Here is a 16,668-nt window from a genome sequence, read left to right as displayed (position 1 = left end):
TGGGAGGTAATAACAAGCCATAGTCTGGACTGCTCTTCACAAACACACACTCACACATACACACAAGAATCTTGCATGCCCATGTCTACATAGAATGTACATAGGTGTGTACTCACAAACACACCCGTGTGCTCTTATAAGCATGCTTACCCACAACACAAATGCACATGTACACCCATTTGCTCACACACATACATGAAACACACATGTCCTCATGCACACACTCACATGCATACTCACAGAGACACACATGCCCACATGTGTGCCGTGCACAGAGTGTACAGGAAGCCGAGGAGGCCAGACATGCCTGGACCCACAGAAAGCCCTTGGAGTCAGAATACTCTAGTCAAGGTCTGCTCTTCTGAAGAACTCAGCTTCCTCATCTGCAGTGAAGGAGTCTCTCAGCTCAAATACAGCTCTAGCACAGGGCTTGCAGCTGGCGCTGCCCTCTGAGCCTCCTGACCCTACAGGCAGCTGGAGAGGATGAAAATATTATTTATTCCCAGTGCCTGTGGCGTTACCACTACCTATAAATATATATGTAGCTCACTCTCTGGCCCAGAGAAACCAGATGGCCTGGAGGGAGCTTAGAGGGAGGGGAAGCCCCCTCCAAAGCAGTACATTCACCACCACCCCACACCCCACACAGGTTAACCACAGTCCAGTGTTTGCCAAAAAACATCTGCCACATTTCCCAGATGACATATTGAATAGCAGAGGGCCCAGCATGGGAGAAGACAGCTGGGACGGAGGGCCTCCACGGTGGTCTAGAACAGGAAGCGGGCGGGAGGCTCTGTACTGCAGGTGTGAGGACAGTATCCCCCTGGCAAGTCATCAACCTGTGGCTTTTGAGCACCTAGGTAGGGGGACTGCTCTGGGCAGGCTAAGATTCCCCACCGTAGCAAGGGAACCTCCCAAAGGGGATGCCCTATCAGAGACTGAATTTGTGTTTTGTCTTAGAGGTTTTGTCCATTATATTGAAGGATGACGAAGACCAAAATCTACCCGAAATGATCTTAACTTGGCATCCCTAGGAAGAGAGAAATGAGCCCCTGATGGTCCAAGGAGTAAGGAGTGGACCCCCCAGGAGGGGGGTAACTCCCAGGATACCCAGCAGTAGTGCTGCCCTTTGACCCTGGTGAGAAAAGTCACTACCTGGACATTAGGCCCTTCAGAGCCCCACTCTGGCTCTTCTAGGTCATGTTCCTCAGAGGGTATGAAATTGGCAAGGCTAAGAGAGCTTGCCAGGTAAGTAACTGCACATTCTCCCTTCTTCTAGGGTGGCATTACCAGGTGATCGAGGGGCTGTCTGTAAGATGTCTACTGTGGTAGCTGCAGAATCCCACTGAAAAAACAGCACAGGTCAAGTGGCTCCATAGCAAGAAAGGAGTTACAAAGGTAACATAAGAGCTGAAGACCTAAACTGGGGAGGGTGAAGCAAATCAGTGACTAAGAATAGCAAGAAACTGCTACTTCCTGAAGATTGAAGGAACAAAGGAACTCTGAGGGTATCATCAAGAATTAGAACCATGGGCCTCCCTGGTGGCACAGCGGGTTGAGCGCAGCGCTGTGAAGCTGTCTGCAGCCTCCTTGGCGCCAGTTCGATTCCCGGCCAGCCAGGGAGAGTCTCACATGGTACAGCAGACCTCTCCTGTCTCACCCATTGCTCCCCTCAGCAGTGTATTTCAGTCCTTCTGCCTGTTCTGCTCCCTGCTCTGTCTCTGGTGGATTCTCTCACCCTCCCGCACCTCTGGCCTGTACCCCAGTGCTTGTATAAATAAATAAATAAATAAATCTTAAAAAAAAAAGAATTAGAACCATGAACCCCAGAAACTGGCACTTTGGGAAACCATGCCCATGGCTAGAGACACCAATAGAAGCAGAGAAGGCTAGAGGGAGCTTCACCCTAGTTTCTCCCTTCCGAACCAAGACCAATCTCCCACCAGTGCCTCCTACTGCTGAACCTACAGGAAGTCAGAGTGCCAGGGAGCCTGGAAATGTAGTCCACAGGGGTCAGGGCCCTGCAATGCAGGACTCAGCGAGAAAGGGTAAGGGATGGATATGATGGCAGATCAGAAAAGGAATTAAGTTTCCACTGCTTTAATTATAGGATGAGGATGAAGATATGTCCTACACTTACCTGAAGGCTGGAGGTTCCCTCTGCTAACATCTTTGAGTGCTTTCTGATCTATACACTAATGGAGGGGGTGAGCATTGGTAGAGAAACCTGTCACGCTGTCCCCATCAGAAGAGAGAGTGGAAAAATGACTTTAGGTGGGCACCACAAGGAGCCAGCATGGCTGCATTCCCCATACTTGACCAAGGGCCCCACTCAGTGGTTCTCAAGTAGTCACGGCTGTCAGCAGGAGTGAATGGCCAGCCTGTGGGGAAATAACAACAATAGCAGCAGCTACTGTTGCTAAAGCATCTATTGTTCTAGGCACTGAATTTCATGCCTTAGGTGGATTATTTCATTTAATCCTTTCAAGAGCTTGCTAAAATAAGCACTTGGGGTGCACCCATAAAACCCAGGGAAAAAATCATAACAGAAAAAAAAAAGCATGTCCCAATTGTCCACAATAACTGAATATTGTCAAAGTCCTGAAACTGAAAAAATGAGAACATCCCAGAAGGTCTGAATAGGTTGTGTAATTGCTTCAGGCCAGTTAAACCTATAGATCAATATAATTTTCCATTAGTAGATTGGAAAAAAATTAACTTCTATATATGTTCTATGTGATAAAGGATGTATCATCACTACATGTTTTCATTATTTATTGATTCAATATTATAAAACTTTCACATGGCATCATATTTTTTTAAAGGTTCACCCATTTATGCATACAAGAACTAGGGTGCAGGCCAGAGGTGCGGGGGTGGTAAGAGGATTCACCAAAGAGAGTGGGTAGCAGAACAGGCAGATCTACTGAATACACTGCTGAGGGAGCAGCGGGAGAGACAGGAGAGGTCTACTGTGCCATGTAGGTTGTTTCCTGGCCAGCCGGGGATCGAACTTGTGCTGCAGAGGCTATGGCAGCTTCATAGTGCAGTGCTTAACCCCTTGCGCCACCGCGGAGGCCTGGCATCATATTTTCAAGGAAGAAATGGGAGATGAGAGAGGGCCAGTAATCTGGCCTGGGCGATGCAGCTTGTCAGTGACAGACACCCAGAGGTGGGGTTACTGCTAATTAGCCGCATACACACCACTGACATTTCTCCACCTATCCAGTCAGGTTCAAGGCTGAGGCGGTGGGGTTGGGAGATGAGGTTGGATTTGTTTGTTCTGACAGCATCCCAAGGTCAAATACAAACGGATAGAGGCACCGCTGCATCCATGTCAACACCATTGGAACACTGAGTGCAATGTGTTCATGCACAGTGGAATGGCCAGTCAGCTGTCAGAAGACTCTGCAGCTCTCCCTGGCTTATCCCTTCAAACCAATAAAAAGGCCAAATGTGGAGGGACTGTGGAGTTTCCAGTCAGTCTTGCCACATGTAGGCCCCAACGGTTGAGCGACTTGACCAAGGTCACACAGCTGGTTAGAGGACAACCACATACCACCACATGCAGCTGCAAATCTGTTTCATGGCCTGCTTCCTCTCTCGTTCCCTGAGTGACTCTTTGCTACTACAGAGTTTCGATAGTTCAAACCTAGAGAGCAGAGAGGGTTGGATTGTTTTTCACATGCTCTTTCACAGGTGACAATCAAGCTTGGGTCTATGGTAGACTCCAAAGCTTTTGCCCAGCTCTTCCAATCAAGGACTCAGTGTGTCCACATCTCTGGGTTCCTATAGGCTATTTAGGGAGGAGAAATATTCCAGCATCACCCATGTGCTGTGGGGTCAGCAGGGCTGATACTAGGAATTCTTGCAGCAGGGAATAGGTTACTTCTGCCTCACTCAGGTAGAGAGGGTCAATCTAGTTTAAATCTAAGGCACTTCCAAATACAAGGATGGTATACCCAGCTTTTGCTGGGTAACAAACCACCCCCAAACTTAGTGGTTGAAAAGAACAGCTATTTATTTAGCTCGTGATTCTGCAGGTTAGTGATTTGGTCAGGGCTCACCTGGGTGGTTCTTCAGATCCCGGATGGGCACACTCACACATCTTTGACCAGCTGCTGGGTCTGCTAGACCTGGCTGACCTGGGCGATAGCTCAGCTATCGCCTATAGGAACCCAGAGATGCTGTGTGAGTGTGTGTGAGTGTGTGTGTGTGTGTGTGTGTGTGTGTGTGTGTGTGTATGTGTTTGAGAGAGAGAGAGAGAGAGAGAGAGAAACAGAGAAATGGACAGGCTGGTTCTTTCCTTCTCTTCAGACTCTGGCCAACTTGCCTTCTCACTCCCTCTGCTCTGAGGAACCAGAGGTGTGGGGGTGGCCTCTCTCCTTCCCACGCTTGGGTGGGTGCTATGGTTGTGATATGGAGAAGGCCCTGGTGGCCTGATCCTTTTGGAGTTTGGCAATACTTGGCTGAAACTTGACCACTTCAGACCAGCTACCCTGAGGTAGTAGCCACTTCAATAAAGGGTCTGTGGGACTGTGGGGACGGGGGGGGGGGGGGCGGGCGACATACTGTAGCCTGAAGCTTCTGGCCTATCCAAGTGACCCACAGCTCCAGGAAGGGACTGTACCAGTCACACCTGCATGGAAATTCCTCTTTGGGAAAGAGCGCCCATCCCTCTGGGATCAAGGATAGGGCTGTCTAGATGTATGACAGGGCCCAGGTACAAGCAAGGATGGGGTAAGGTCTGGAAGTCTGCTAGGTCAGTGATCCCAGCAAATATTTGGTAGATCAATGCCCAAGGCTGACCTTGACAGTTCATTACCCAGGTCACCAGGAAGTGGCTTCCAGCTGCTCTCCCCCAAACCTCCCTCACTGCGGCCTTCAACAATGCTTTTCTGCTTGGAGTCAGGGGCCTGCCCTTCCTCCCAGCCTGGCCTACCGTCCCCTGCCTGGCCCACCTAACCCAGGTAGTCCCAAGGTAGACCATCCCCCTGCTCCCCAGAGTGAGTGCCAGAGTCAGCAAGCACCAGCATTTTGCCAGGTCTCTCTGAGGGAAAGGTTTGCTCTGCCCCCAAACACATCCCAAGCCCAGCCTCCAGCTGCTGCAAATGCCCCCTCCCAGTGCGGAAGAGCCTCGAAGGGAGGTCAGGGAGCTGGACCCACATCCCCTTGTGGCTGGGGAGGCAGCCCTGCACTTTCTCAGAAAGCTGCTGAGCATTGCCTGGAGTCAAGAGCCAAGAGCACAGCACTGCCTCTCAGAGAGCTTTGTTCCACTTACTGGAGGGCTAAAAATACCCTGGCTCCGCCAAAGGCAGTCCTCCAGAACCCAGGGGAGCTGGAGTGGGAAACAGTTATTCTAGCACCTGGCACAATTAAAAGGAAAAACGCAGTCCCTGATTCAACACAGAATTAGCCAGGCTCTTGGGCACCCCCACTCCCTGGTCCCCACCACTCTTCTGTGGGTTCCTCTTGCCATGCACGCTTCCCCTTTGCCGCTCTCCTGCCCCAGCCCTGCTTCCCTTCTCTCCCTCAGCCTGGACCATCCTCACCCCAGGGTGGAGCCTGGGGTTGCCTACATGACTGTGCTTTTACACATGTCAAAACAGCAGCTCTCCTGCAAATGCCCAGCAAGCTTCCAATTCCTCTAGCAAAGCCACAATTAGCAGCAAGGCTTAAAGTGAAAATCCCCTTAACGGGCTATAACCCAGTGGCTTATATTCAAGAAACGTGCGTTGACACCCTGCTCGATCAGTCTGAATCTTTTCAGGACTTCAGGCCTCTTTGAGAAGCTAGTGAAAGCTGTGGACCCAGATCAATGGCTCATAAATAGCATCCCTCCATCAATTATAGGGTATTTATGGACAGTGTGAACCCCATTTAGGGCCTGCCCCACAAGTGAGAAATCCTTGATGTGCTGAAATCAGGCACTGATCTAGACCCTGGGATGGAAAGATGAATAAGAGAGGAGACTGGCATGCAAACATTCAATACCATGAGTGTTGCGAGAGCTGAGAAGCGAGGACTCTGGGATTGGGGAGTGGGATTCAGCTCGGGTATGCAGAAGAAGAGGATCCATTTGAACAGGATTTTAAAGAATGAAAAAGATTTTTACCAGAGAGAAAATGCAGGGTCTTTGTGTACATAGCATGTGTGTTCATGGCAGGACATGAGAAAGAAAGCTTACCTGGAAGCAAGGAAGGCCTGAGGACTTGTAAGGACCCCAAGGGTGAGTGTACTTGGTTTTCTATTACAAAACAAACTACCACAAATTCAGAGGCTTAAACAGTGCACACTAATTATCTGACAGTTTCCGTGGGTCTGGAAGTGAGCATGACCCCGAGGGCTTCTCTGCTCGGGGACTCACGAGCTCCAAAAGTGTGGGCTGGGGCCATGATGCCATCTGAGGCTTTAGGAGGGAGAAGCTGCTTTCTAATTCATTCAGATTTCATTTCCTCAGTAAGAATCAAGAACCTCAGATTCTTTTTTTTTTTCCCTAAAGATTTATTTATTTATACAAGAACCGGGGTACAGGCCACATGTGCTGGAGGGTGAGAGGATTCACCAGAGACAGAGCGGGGAACAGAACAGACAGACCAATGAAATACACTGCTGAGGGGAGCAGCGGGCAAGACAGGAGAGGTCTGCCCCACCATGTGGGATCCTCGCCAGCCAGCCGGGATCGAACCCATGCCACAGAAGCTGCAGACAGCTTCACAGTGCGGCGCTCAACTGCCTGCGCCACTCCAGATTCTTACTGAGAGTTGGCTGGGAGCTGCCTGGGCTCCTAGGAGCCACCCACAGTTCCTAGGGACAGCTGCCGTGATCCTCTCCATGGGAAGCTCACAGCACAGCTATTAGCTGTTTCAGGGCTAACAGGAGACTCTCTCATCTGCATAAGATCTGACACATCTCATGTAACCTAAGGTAATGAACTTATCCAAAGGAGTTTACCGCACCACCTTTGCCATATTCTCGCTGCTGACAGCAAGTCACAGGTTCTACCCACACTTTACGTGAGAGGATCATTCAGCATAGCCACAAAGGGTGGAGATCATCGGGTCATCTCAGAATTCTGCATGCCACAGTAAGTCTTAGCTGGGAAGACCCCCGTAGGCCATAGTTAGGAGTCTGAACTTCATTCTGTGGGAGACAGGAAACCATTGAATGGGCATGGAAAGGCAGAAGGGAAAGCAAAGGGAAAGCGGCCATGGCCTTTGGAAGCTGATTGTCATGGTTCAGGGGAGAGGATGGGGCCAGTGGCCATGGATGGAGAAGAGACACAAAATCCACCTGGCTGGCCCTCATTTCCTTTTGGTGTCTCCTGAAATGTCACCTGATCGGCAAGGCTCTCCCTGTCTACCTAACAGAAAATAACTACCCTGCCTCCTCTCCCAGTCCCTCACCCAGCCTCATGGACTCCCAGAAGCACTTTCACCATCTGTCATGCTATGTTCTTGCCTATTTATCTGCTTGTTAATTTCTCCTTCCTCGTAGAATGTAAGAACCTCTTTTGGGGCCTCCCTGGTGGCCTAAGGGTTAAGTCTAGGTGATATCATGACTACAGCCTGAGTTCATTCCTGGCCAGGGAGCTACCCACATGGCGCAGCAGACCTCTCCTGTCTCGCCCACTGCTCCCCTCAGCGTGTGTTTCAGCAGATCCGCCTGTTTTGTTTCCCACTCTCTCTGGTGAATCCTCTCACCTCCCCACTCCCATCCCCCACACTTCTGGCGTACACCCAAATTCTTCTACAAATAGATAAATAAATCTTTTTTAAAAAGAAGAAGAAGAACCTCATTTGATTTACTCCTTTATTTCTAGTCACTAGACCAGTGCCTGGGGTGTAATAGGTGCTCAGTAAATACTTGCTAACTAAAAGAATGAATGAAAGAGCTTAAGAGAAGTTATGACAATAGACTTGCTAAGCTTCATATGATTAAAATGTGGCAGCAGGAAAAGGATGGATTAGTGATGTTCTGAGGCTTCTGTCTTGGATTGCAGGGTGGTGCTCAGAGACAAGGGGAGGAATAAATCAAAATAGGAAGTAGACACAGAGTGAAAGTTTGGTCTAGTGGATCTGAGATGGCTGGGTTCAGTTCGCTCAGGATATCTAGTGGGAAGATGCAAATGTGAGATTCAGGGATTATGAGATAAATGAGAAATAAGGGACTAGATTATGAAGTCAAGGCTAACCAGACATAGGTGAAGTCATGGTGTTAAATGAGAGAAGAGAACCAAGGACTCCCCCTTGGGAAAGAGGAGCCAGTCTGATAGGGGAAGACATGGAGGTGCTAAGGAGAGAGTTCTAAGAAGGAATGTAAGTCACAATCAGTGCTAGAGAGAGTTCACGAAAACAAGGAGAACTGAAAGGGTTTGGTGATTCATGGTCTCTGGGGACCATGTGAGAGCAAGTTCATGCGATATTGAAGGAGGGTGTCAGTCACTCCATCAAGGGGGAAAGTGAGAACAGATTTGATAGCAAGGAAGGGAGAAGGGGAAAGGGAGCAGATCAAAGACCAGGCAAAGGAGATTCGGGGATGGACAGGAGTTGATGCCATAAACATGCAGAATTAGCAAACTCACCTGAACATTCCCTCCCCTCCACTGCCCCAGCTCTCCCATCGGTGGGACACAGAGCAGGCACTAAAGGAGCTAAGGAGAGGAGCAACTGGGGTGGAGAATACATCTGTGTCCCTTGAACTTGCCCCTGGCCTTGGGCTTATGTGGGCTGTTGGGAACAACTTAAAAGGGCATAGTCAGTGGGAACCCAGGCGTACCCAGGACTTCTAGACTGCCTGTCACCTCTGCTCTTCAGGTTTGTGACCAATCACAGCCCTATGGCAGGCGGCATTTTCTAAAAATGGCCGTAACTATCTCCCGTCCTATAATGTGACTGACACTTTCCCATCCAACGATAAGTTCTGTGTCCTTTGCCTTGAACTAAGTGGACCTTTGTGACCATCTCAACTCATTAAATTGGGAATATCTTGGGTGACCTCATTCTTGTGATTGGGTCTCATGGATGGACAGGGCCATGTGGCTTCCACAGGTTTCTCCCCCTTGGGACATGTGTCTTTGAAGTCCTAAGCCACTATCTAATAAGTCTGATTATCCTAAAACCGCCAAAGAGAGAACTTCCTTCCAGGCTCAGCTGAGCTCCCAGCCAAGACATCCAGGCCACACCTGCCACCATAACTCTTAAACATAATCTATATTGCTGCCCACCCCTCCTTCCCCCACTGTGCCTTCCCTAAAAAAGCCAGCTCCATTACCTCATATACACCCCTCTAGAGTCCCGGGGTAAGTGATAAGCAAGCTGGCCCTGGACAGAGTGTCCACCCTGAACCTGTCCTGCTGGTGGCAGGCACAGGTCACCTGCCCAGTTCCCAGATTCCCACCTACTCCACTCCAGGAACCATGGAAAATCCAGAGACCATCCCAGCTGCACTCCAGGAAGAAACTAGGCAGACTGCCCAGAATTATACAAAATGAACTTTGGGCTGATTGCCCAAGCTGGACTAATGCCCCCACCTTCTTCAAAAGGACACTCTTTCCGGAACAAAGGCCACAACTTGTCACAACAGCCAGATGTTAGCAAAGCAGGCCAGATGAGGTGGGAGGATCTCCTTGGGGTAGATAAGGCACATCCCCGATGCCTGTCCCAAACCATCAGTCAGGGAGGGAAGGCAACATCCCAGGCAGGGAGTGCTGTCATCTTCCTTATTTCAGGCAGCCCAGTTGCTCTGGAGAATGGGACTCATCCCCTTCATCCCTCAGTCTTCAGAGTGAGATAAATCAAGTCTGGGGAGTGTAATACGATGGTACTCCGTAAAGCAAAACTACTAAGTCAGAACCAGGAAAAATTTATTTCATATCCTGTATTTGGGTTAGGATATATGTAGCGTGCACCCTTGCATCATTTAAGAGAGAAATTGCTTTTATTATTATTATTATTATTATTATTATTATTATTATTATTATTTAAACTGCTTAGTTGTCAGTTTTTTATTCATTTAATAAATATTCCTTGAGAATCTATGATATGCCAAGCATCACAAGGAAAAGGCATATTTTGGGCCTCCCTGGTGGTTCAGGGGTTAATATCTCAGCACTATCAAGTTATTACCAGTCACTGCAGCATGAGTTCAATCCCTGATCAGGAAGCTGACCCACATGGCACAGCAGACCTCTCCTGTCTCACCCGTTGCTCCCCTCAGCAGTATCTCAGTAGATCTGCCTGCTCTGCTCCCCACTCTGACTCTGGTGAATCTTCTCAACCCCTGTACCTCTGGCCTACATCCCAGTTCTTGTATGTATAAATAAATTAAAATAAATATTTCAAAAAAGAACAAGACATATTTCACAAATACATATCTGTGAAGACATGCAAAGAATAACTCTAAAACAGTGGTTTCCCACCAGGGTTCCCCAGGGGACATTTGTCAATGTCCAGAGACTTTTTGGACATCAAGTGGGTAGAGGTCAGGTATGCTGTAAAATATCCTACAGGACAGACTGTAAAATGCACAGGACAGACCCCACGGCAATGAAAACATTTGGACCAAACATTAGTGCCGAGACTGAGAACCCCTGGTCTAGAAGGTTACACAAGAAACAGGTGGACAGTGGCTGCCTGTGCAGCAGCAAACTGGGAGGCCAGGATAATGGCTATATAAGATGACTGCTTCTCATTGTGTGCCATTGTGAACCATTTTGTTGAGAGTTTCTTCCTGAACGCACGTATTATATGTTTTTAAAAAAATAACTGTGACTGAATTCAGCCATAATTCCTTGCTAGTTTTCTACTGATTGTTGGAGGAATCAAATTTAAAGAGGAGGGAAAATGAGGGAATGCCACAGTACTGGTCTGGCAGCCAGTAAATCCCTAGGGTCTCCCCTAGTCCAGGGTTTCTCAACCTCATTTCCACTGACAATATGGCCCAGGTCTTCCTTTGTCACGGGGGCTGTCCTGTACATTATGAGTTGCTGGTGACTTTTGCCCACCTGATGCCAGTAGCACCCCTCCACCCATGTGATAGATAAAACTTCTAAATATTTCCAAATGTCCTAGGAAGGAGGGGGGTGGTGGAAGCCCTATGTTGGAAACCATTTCACTTGAACTATTCAGTGAAAAACCAAAGACTGACCACATGAACTTCAAGTCCAGCTCGATTCTCCTACAGGTTTTCTTTAACTGGGTAAATTTCAATCTCTAGTAAGTCATATAAACACAAATGGGTAGTCTTGGCAGTTGCTTTTTCATTAAGGCTGGAAAACCACAGGGGTTTCCCTCTGCTGATGGCTGTGGCCTCTGGCTCTGACTTCATAAAGAGCCACTATGATGTCACCGGCAGAGCCTATATAAGCCCTGCCCCGACTACAGCTGTGTCCTTAGGAGCCAGGAAGCTTTGGGATAGTGACCTGTGGACTCGGACAGAGAGAGAGAGAGCGAGAGAGAGTGTGTTTTTGGTTTATTTGGTTTTCTTTTATTTATTTATTTGTTCATTTACTTATTCAGTTATTTATTTTAGTTATTTATTTTAGTTATTTTATTTTTATTTCTTTGGTTTTTTTCTTATTTTCCTTTATTGTTTTATTATTTGCTTATTTTTTTCTATTTTTAATTTTTTTCTTTATTATTTTAATTTTTGGTTTTTTATTTCAGTTTTTATTTTTTATTTTTTCTGTTTTTTTCAGTTCCCCCATTTTCCCTTCTGTTGTTATTTTGTTGTTCGTTGGTTTTTTTCCCTTTGTTGTTTGTCTATTTTTTTTTTTAGTTATTAGTTTCTAATTGTTGTTTGTTCTCTTGTGGTTTGTCCTTTTTGTCTTTGTTGTTGTATATTTTATTCTTAAATTTAGTAGTTGGTTTATAATTGGTTTGTTTTATCATATTTTTAAATTTTAATTTTTTTGGTTACATTTTCATTTATTTTTTAGTTAGTATTAGTTTAGTTAGTATTAGTATTATTAGTAAGTTTAGCATAGTTAGTATTATTGGTAGAGTAGTTAAGTTAGCACCGTTAATATTTAGTTAGCTTAGTTCTTTTTTGAGTACTATTAACATTAGCTTAATAGTACATTTGTTAATTAATAGCAGAGCTAGTGCAGAGTTAGCTCAGCACTATCAGCATAGTAAGATCTGCTAAGTGTAGTGAGCGGGATCCACAACTCACTATGCTTAGGCGCCGCCCTCCCAAGGACGTGAAGATCAAAAATTACGCGGTGCTCGGGGCGCTGGGGGAGGGCTTCCACGCCAAGGTGAAGCTTGCGCTGCACACACCCACGGGCACGGAGGTGGCCATCAAGATCATCCGGAAGGACAAGGTGGCCCACCGCAAGTGGCTAGCCAGCGAGGTGGGGTGCATGAAGGCGCTTTGCCACCCAAACATCATTCAGCTATTCCAAGTGGTGGACACCAGAGACGAGCTGCTGCTGGTGATGGAGTACGCGGAGGGGGGCAACCTGGAGGACTACCTGCACCAGCACGGGCGCCTGAAGGAGAGCGAGGCCCGCCAGATATTTTGGCAGCTTCTCTCGGCCCTCTCCTATTGCCATGCCAAAGGCATCGCGCACAGAGACCTGAAGCCTGAGAACCTGCTCTTAGACCAGCACAAAAATATCAAGGTGGCGGACTTTGGACTCGGTGTCCAGTGCGCCAACCAGGCGCTGAGTACATACTGCGGAAGCCCAGAATTCACGGCCCCGGAGATCTACCTTCACCAGATGTACAAGGGCCCCACGGCGGACGTCTGGAGCCTAGGAGTGATCCTCTACAACATGGTCACCGGGGAGATGCCCTTCGTGGGGACCAACGCCCGGGAGCTCCGGGATAGTGTCCTGAGTGGGCACTACTATGAGCCTGACTACCTCTCGGAGCAGTGCCGGGACCTGCTACGGGAGTTGATGGTGCGGGACCCCCAGAGCAGAAGCGCCTTAGAAAGCATCATCCAGCACCCCTGGGTGAGAATGAAAAACGGACTCCTGCCCTGGCGCGAGCCAGCCCACGGCCACCACGACAATGCCATAATAGAAGCCATGGTCAGCATGGGTTATGAGAGACACGAAATTGTCAGGGCGCTTGAGGAGGGGAAATATAACGATGTCATGGGGACATACCTGATACTCCACTACAGGAAGCGGGAGGAGGAAGGTTGGGGCCACGCCTTCTTCCGCGAGCCTTCCCCTCCTCCTGTGGCCCCCTGGGACCTGGCTTCGGAGGCGTGCCCCCCGCAGCCTGAGGTTAGCGGGGAGGATAAACTACGGATCGTGTCATGTTACCTGCAGACACAGGAGTTCACCCCGGGGAGCAAGCACATCTCTGAGAGTTCATTCCAGCTGGAGGATGCCACCACCATGCCAGGCCTCCAGCTGGAAGACGCCTGGGGTCCCAGCACCACCTACGTGCCAACCGCACTGCTGATGGATGCCTGGGAGCCAAGCACCGCCACCTTGCCAGGGCCCCCGCTGGAAACGGTCAGGGAGCAGAGCAGCACATCCTTGCCAACCCCCCAGCTGGAGGGCCCTGGGGAGCACAGGACCACCTCGGTTCCAGGCCCCCCCCTGGAGGGGGATCAGGTACGCAGGAGCAAAACCTCCAGCCCAGCCCCCCAGCCCTCCATCACCACCCAAAGACCTCCCCCAAGAAGCCGCTGGAGCTTCCTGTTTCACAGCAATGCAGTGGCCCCTGCAGAAGGAGTGGGCCATGAAAATGATGGTTACAAGTCCAAGTCCACTGTTAATTCCAACCAAGGTAGAAGGGCCAAAGCTCGAAGAATAATCAATACTCTATTAAAATGTTGCTGCTTTTGCGCACCATGCCACTGAAAATACCTCCACAGCAGAGTTTCACACAGCCAGAGACTAAGAGTATTACCACCACACTCTGTAGAATTCCCCACCTCCAAAGGGCAGCCACCCAGTGACCATGGTGAACAGGAGCACACCAGGGGAGAGCGAGGCTCTGGAGAGGGATCAGGGGCTGAGCCCAGTCAGAGGGCCAGAAGCAGCATGAGACGTGTCTTGGAGCACAGATGTCCGGGCAGCACAGAAGTCCAAGGAGCAGAGCAGGTGAAGGGCCAGGTGAGAATGGAACTGGTGAAGAACCTAGAGGGGAGCAGAGCGGGTGAAGGGAGGGAGAGGAGGAGGGGTTGGGGGCAGCTGAGCAGGTGACCAGCCTGGGATGGGAGTGGACCTGTACATGGGTGGAGCCTCCAGAGGCCTCAGGGCCGGAGGTGGGGGAACCCAGAGCCTTGCCTCTGTCCCATGACAGGCTCTGTCCCATGAGGACCACCCTGCCCCTTGCTGGGAGAGCCCTGCTGTCAACCCACTGGACATACAGATGGCACAGAGAACGCAGGAGCTCTTCAGTCTGAGTGGCATTGTCATTGACTGACATCAATAGTACCAAGTCCCCCTGGATTTGGCCCATTTTAAAAACTGAAATTCCATATTGGAGAATCGCTCACCCACCAGTTAGTGGCAGCTGGGTAGGGCCTCCTGGTTTTCATCTGAACTTTGTCAAATCTACCTCTAAGCAACACTCCCCGGGGGATGTCACTAACAAAAGAGCATCCTAAACAGTTAACTCTGTGCTTGGGCTTTATTGTCTCTTCTCTTCCAATGCATGTCGGGATGGCACGAGGAGGCAGCCACGATGGACACACTGGCTTCCCACTACAGGAGGACCTCCAGGTGACCTGCTCTGCCTGTGGAGCACTGGGGCGTGGAGGCATCTGAACGTTCTTTTTCTGCCTGAAGGAGACGGTCTGAAATGGATTGTTTAGTTAAAATGTCCATCCTATGACACATTAAATCCATGTTTGAAACCAGCTGCATTTGCTTCACATTTATGAATGCACCCATACTTCAAACACATGGGTCATCAGATACCTAAATTTCCTTTAAAATTCCTATAATCAACAGTGAAAATTTTAGAAAATTTAGAAAATTTTAAAGCATTTAGAAAATTTTAGAAAAATCAGATTGGTCAGATGGTAATAATACAGTGAAATAGGATAGTGAAACAGACTTACCAATGAGTATGTAATTAGGTATTTGCACTATTTTCTTTAGGTATATGTGCATGTCTTGCACAGTGTCTGTGCAAGTGTGTGCATGTGAGTCTGTGCATGTGTGTGTGCATGTGTGCTTTCATAGGTATGAAGTGTTCATGTACCTTCTACTATCAGAAAGACACTCAGAGCTGTAGAGAATTGGTATAATGTCTTCAAAAGTGGGCCTCCCCGGTGGCATGAGGGCTTAAGCACAGCAGTGTGAAGCTATGGGCAGCCTCTGCAGCAGGAGTTCCATCCCCAGCCAACCAGGAAGGTGACCCACATGGGGCAGCAGACCTTTCCTCACTCACCCACTGCTCCCCTCAGCAGTGGATTTCAGTTGGTCTGCCTTTTCTGCTCCCCACTCTCTCTGGTGAATTCTTTCAACTCCCCCCCAACCTCCGCACCTCTGGCCTGTACCTCAGTTCTTGTGCACATAAATAAATCTTTAAAAAATTTTTTTTAAAGTTTGGTAGAATTCACCCATCAAACCCTAGTTTATTCTAGCTTAGAATTGTATTATTAAGGGCCTGCCTGGTGGTGCAGGAGTTAAGTCTCAGTGCTATGAAGCTATCACTACCACTGTGGTAAATGTTTGAGAGTTTGATCCACAGCCCAGGAGCTGAACCACAGGGCGCAGCAGACCTCTCCTATCTTACCACTGCTCCCCTCAGCAGTGGATTTCAGTGGATCCACCTGTTCTGTTCCCCACTCTGTCTCTCTTGAGTCCTCTCACCCCCTGCACCTCTGGCCTGCACTCCAGGTCTTGTATGCATAAATCTTTCTAAAAATGGGTATTATTCAATTTGGCGGCAATTTTAATGCTCAATATTCAAAACACGATATCCTTACTTTGAAATGGAACATCTGTTTTTGTTTACTGTATTTGAAGATTTCATAGAAGCAACATGACATTGGACTTTTTTATTAGTTCCAACAAATGCTTATGTTGATGTGCATTTTTCAGGTAATTAGAAAAAAATTAGAGTAAAAAACATATTTTGATACTAAATCATAAAGTGCTTATTTGAAAATCTTAACTATAAGACTGAAATTGTTACATATTTTTCCTATTTTTCCTAATTCATTTAAGATTTATCTGTTGGTAAGTTAGCATATTTTAGAATGTACTAGTTAAATACAGTATGAATTATATACTGTATTTTTTGAAGACTTCTTAGGTGATTTACAACTTAGAAAATATCACTAGATTTTATATATGTGTTACTAATAAATAATATCACTAATTTTAACAGTTTGTAATATTGTTTATCTCCCACATTTTTCCATATAATATCATATAACATGGTATATATCATATAATGTGTTCTTATACCATATACATAGCCCAACAAACAGATACAAGGATGTGAAGAGAGAAGATAGTGTGTGGGGGAAAGGGTGGCCGTCCAAGTCTCCTGCTGGAAGTGTTGATCACAGACCCCTGAGCATGGATGGGGGGCCCCAGCATTTCTCTGAGCTTATCACAGAGGAGGAAATAGGGGTGGTGGTGATGTGGCCAAAGTTACACAGTGTACAATGTTGGGTGAAGCTAGCATGATTCTATCCCATGTAGCATCTCCAGATGTTCCTGGAGATCATCCAGGTTCTATA

At 48.0% G+C, this 16,668-nt stretch overlaps 1 protein-coding gene across 2 annotated transcripts; it reads left to right on the top strand.

Annotated features, from left to right (window-relative positions):
* The first annotated feature begins 11,658 nt into the window (after positions 1-11,658).
* LOC119253526 (serine/threonine-protein kinase MARK2-like) lies at positions 11,659-14,824 on the top strand. 2 transcript variants are annotated; one of them, XM_037521044.2, is made up of 2 exons: positions 11,659-14,080; positions 14,646-14,824. In XM_037521044.2, the coding sequence occupies exon 1, from the start codon at positions 12,176-12,178 to the stop codon at positions 13,823-13,825; it is 1,650 nt and encodes a 549-aa protein (XP_037376941.1). In that variant the 5' UTR covers positions 11,659-12,175; the 3' UTR covers positions 13,826-14,080; positions 14,646-14,824. The 2 variants fall into 2 exon arrangements, with proteins under 2 accessions (XP_037376941.1, XP_054552075.1); XM_054696100.1 differs by having other exon boundaries at positions 14,643-14,824.
* The last annotated feature ends 1,844 nt before the right edge of the window (positions 14,825-16,668 follow it).

This window comes from Talpa occidentalis, unplaced genomic scaffold (assembly GCF_014898055.3).
Source record: "Talpa occidentalis isolate TD23 unplaced genomic scaffold, MPIMG_talOcc4v2.1 talOcc4.10, whole genome shotgun sequence".
In the NCBI taxonomy this organism is placed as follows: domain Eukaryota; kingdom Metazoa; phylum Chordata; class Mammalia; order Eulipotyphla; family Talpidae; genus Talpa; species Talpa occidentalis.
The sequence above is the reverse complement of the archived record's forward strand: the minus strand, read 5'-3'. Positions and strand labels throughout refer to the sequence as shown.

What these genes read in the sequence shown, in the direction of transcription:
- LOC119253526 (XM_037521044.2), top strand. Translation starts at nt 12,176, where the DNA reads ATGCTTAGGCGCCGCCCTCCCAAGGACGTGAAGATCAAAAATTACGCG.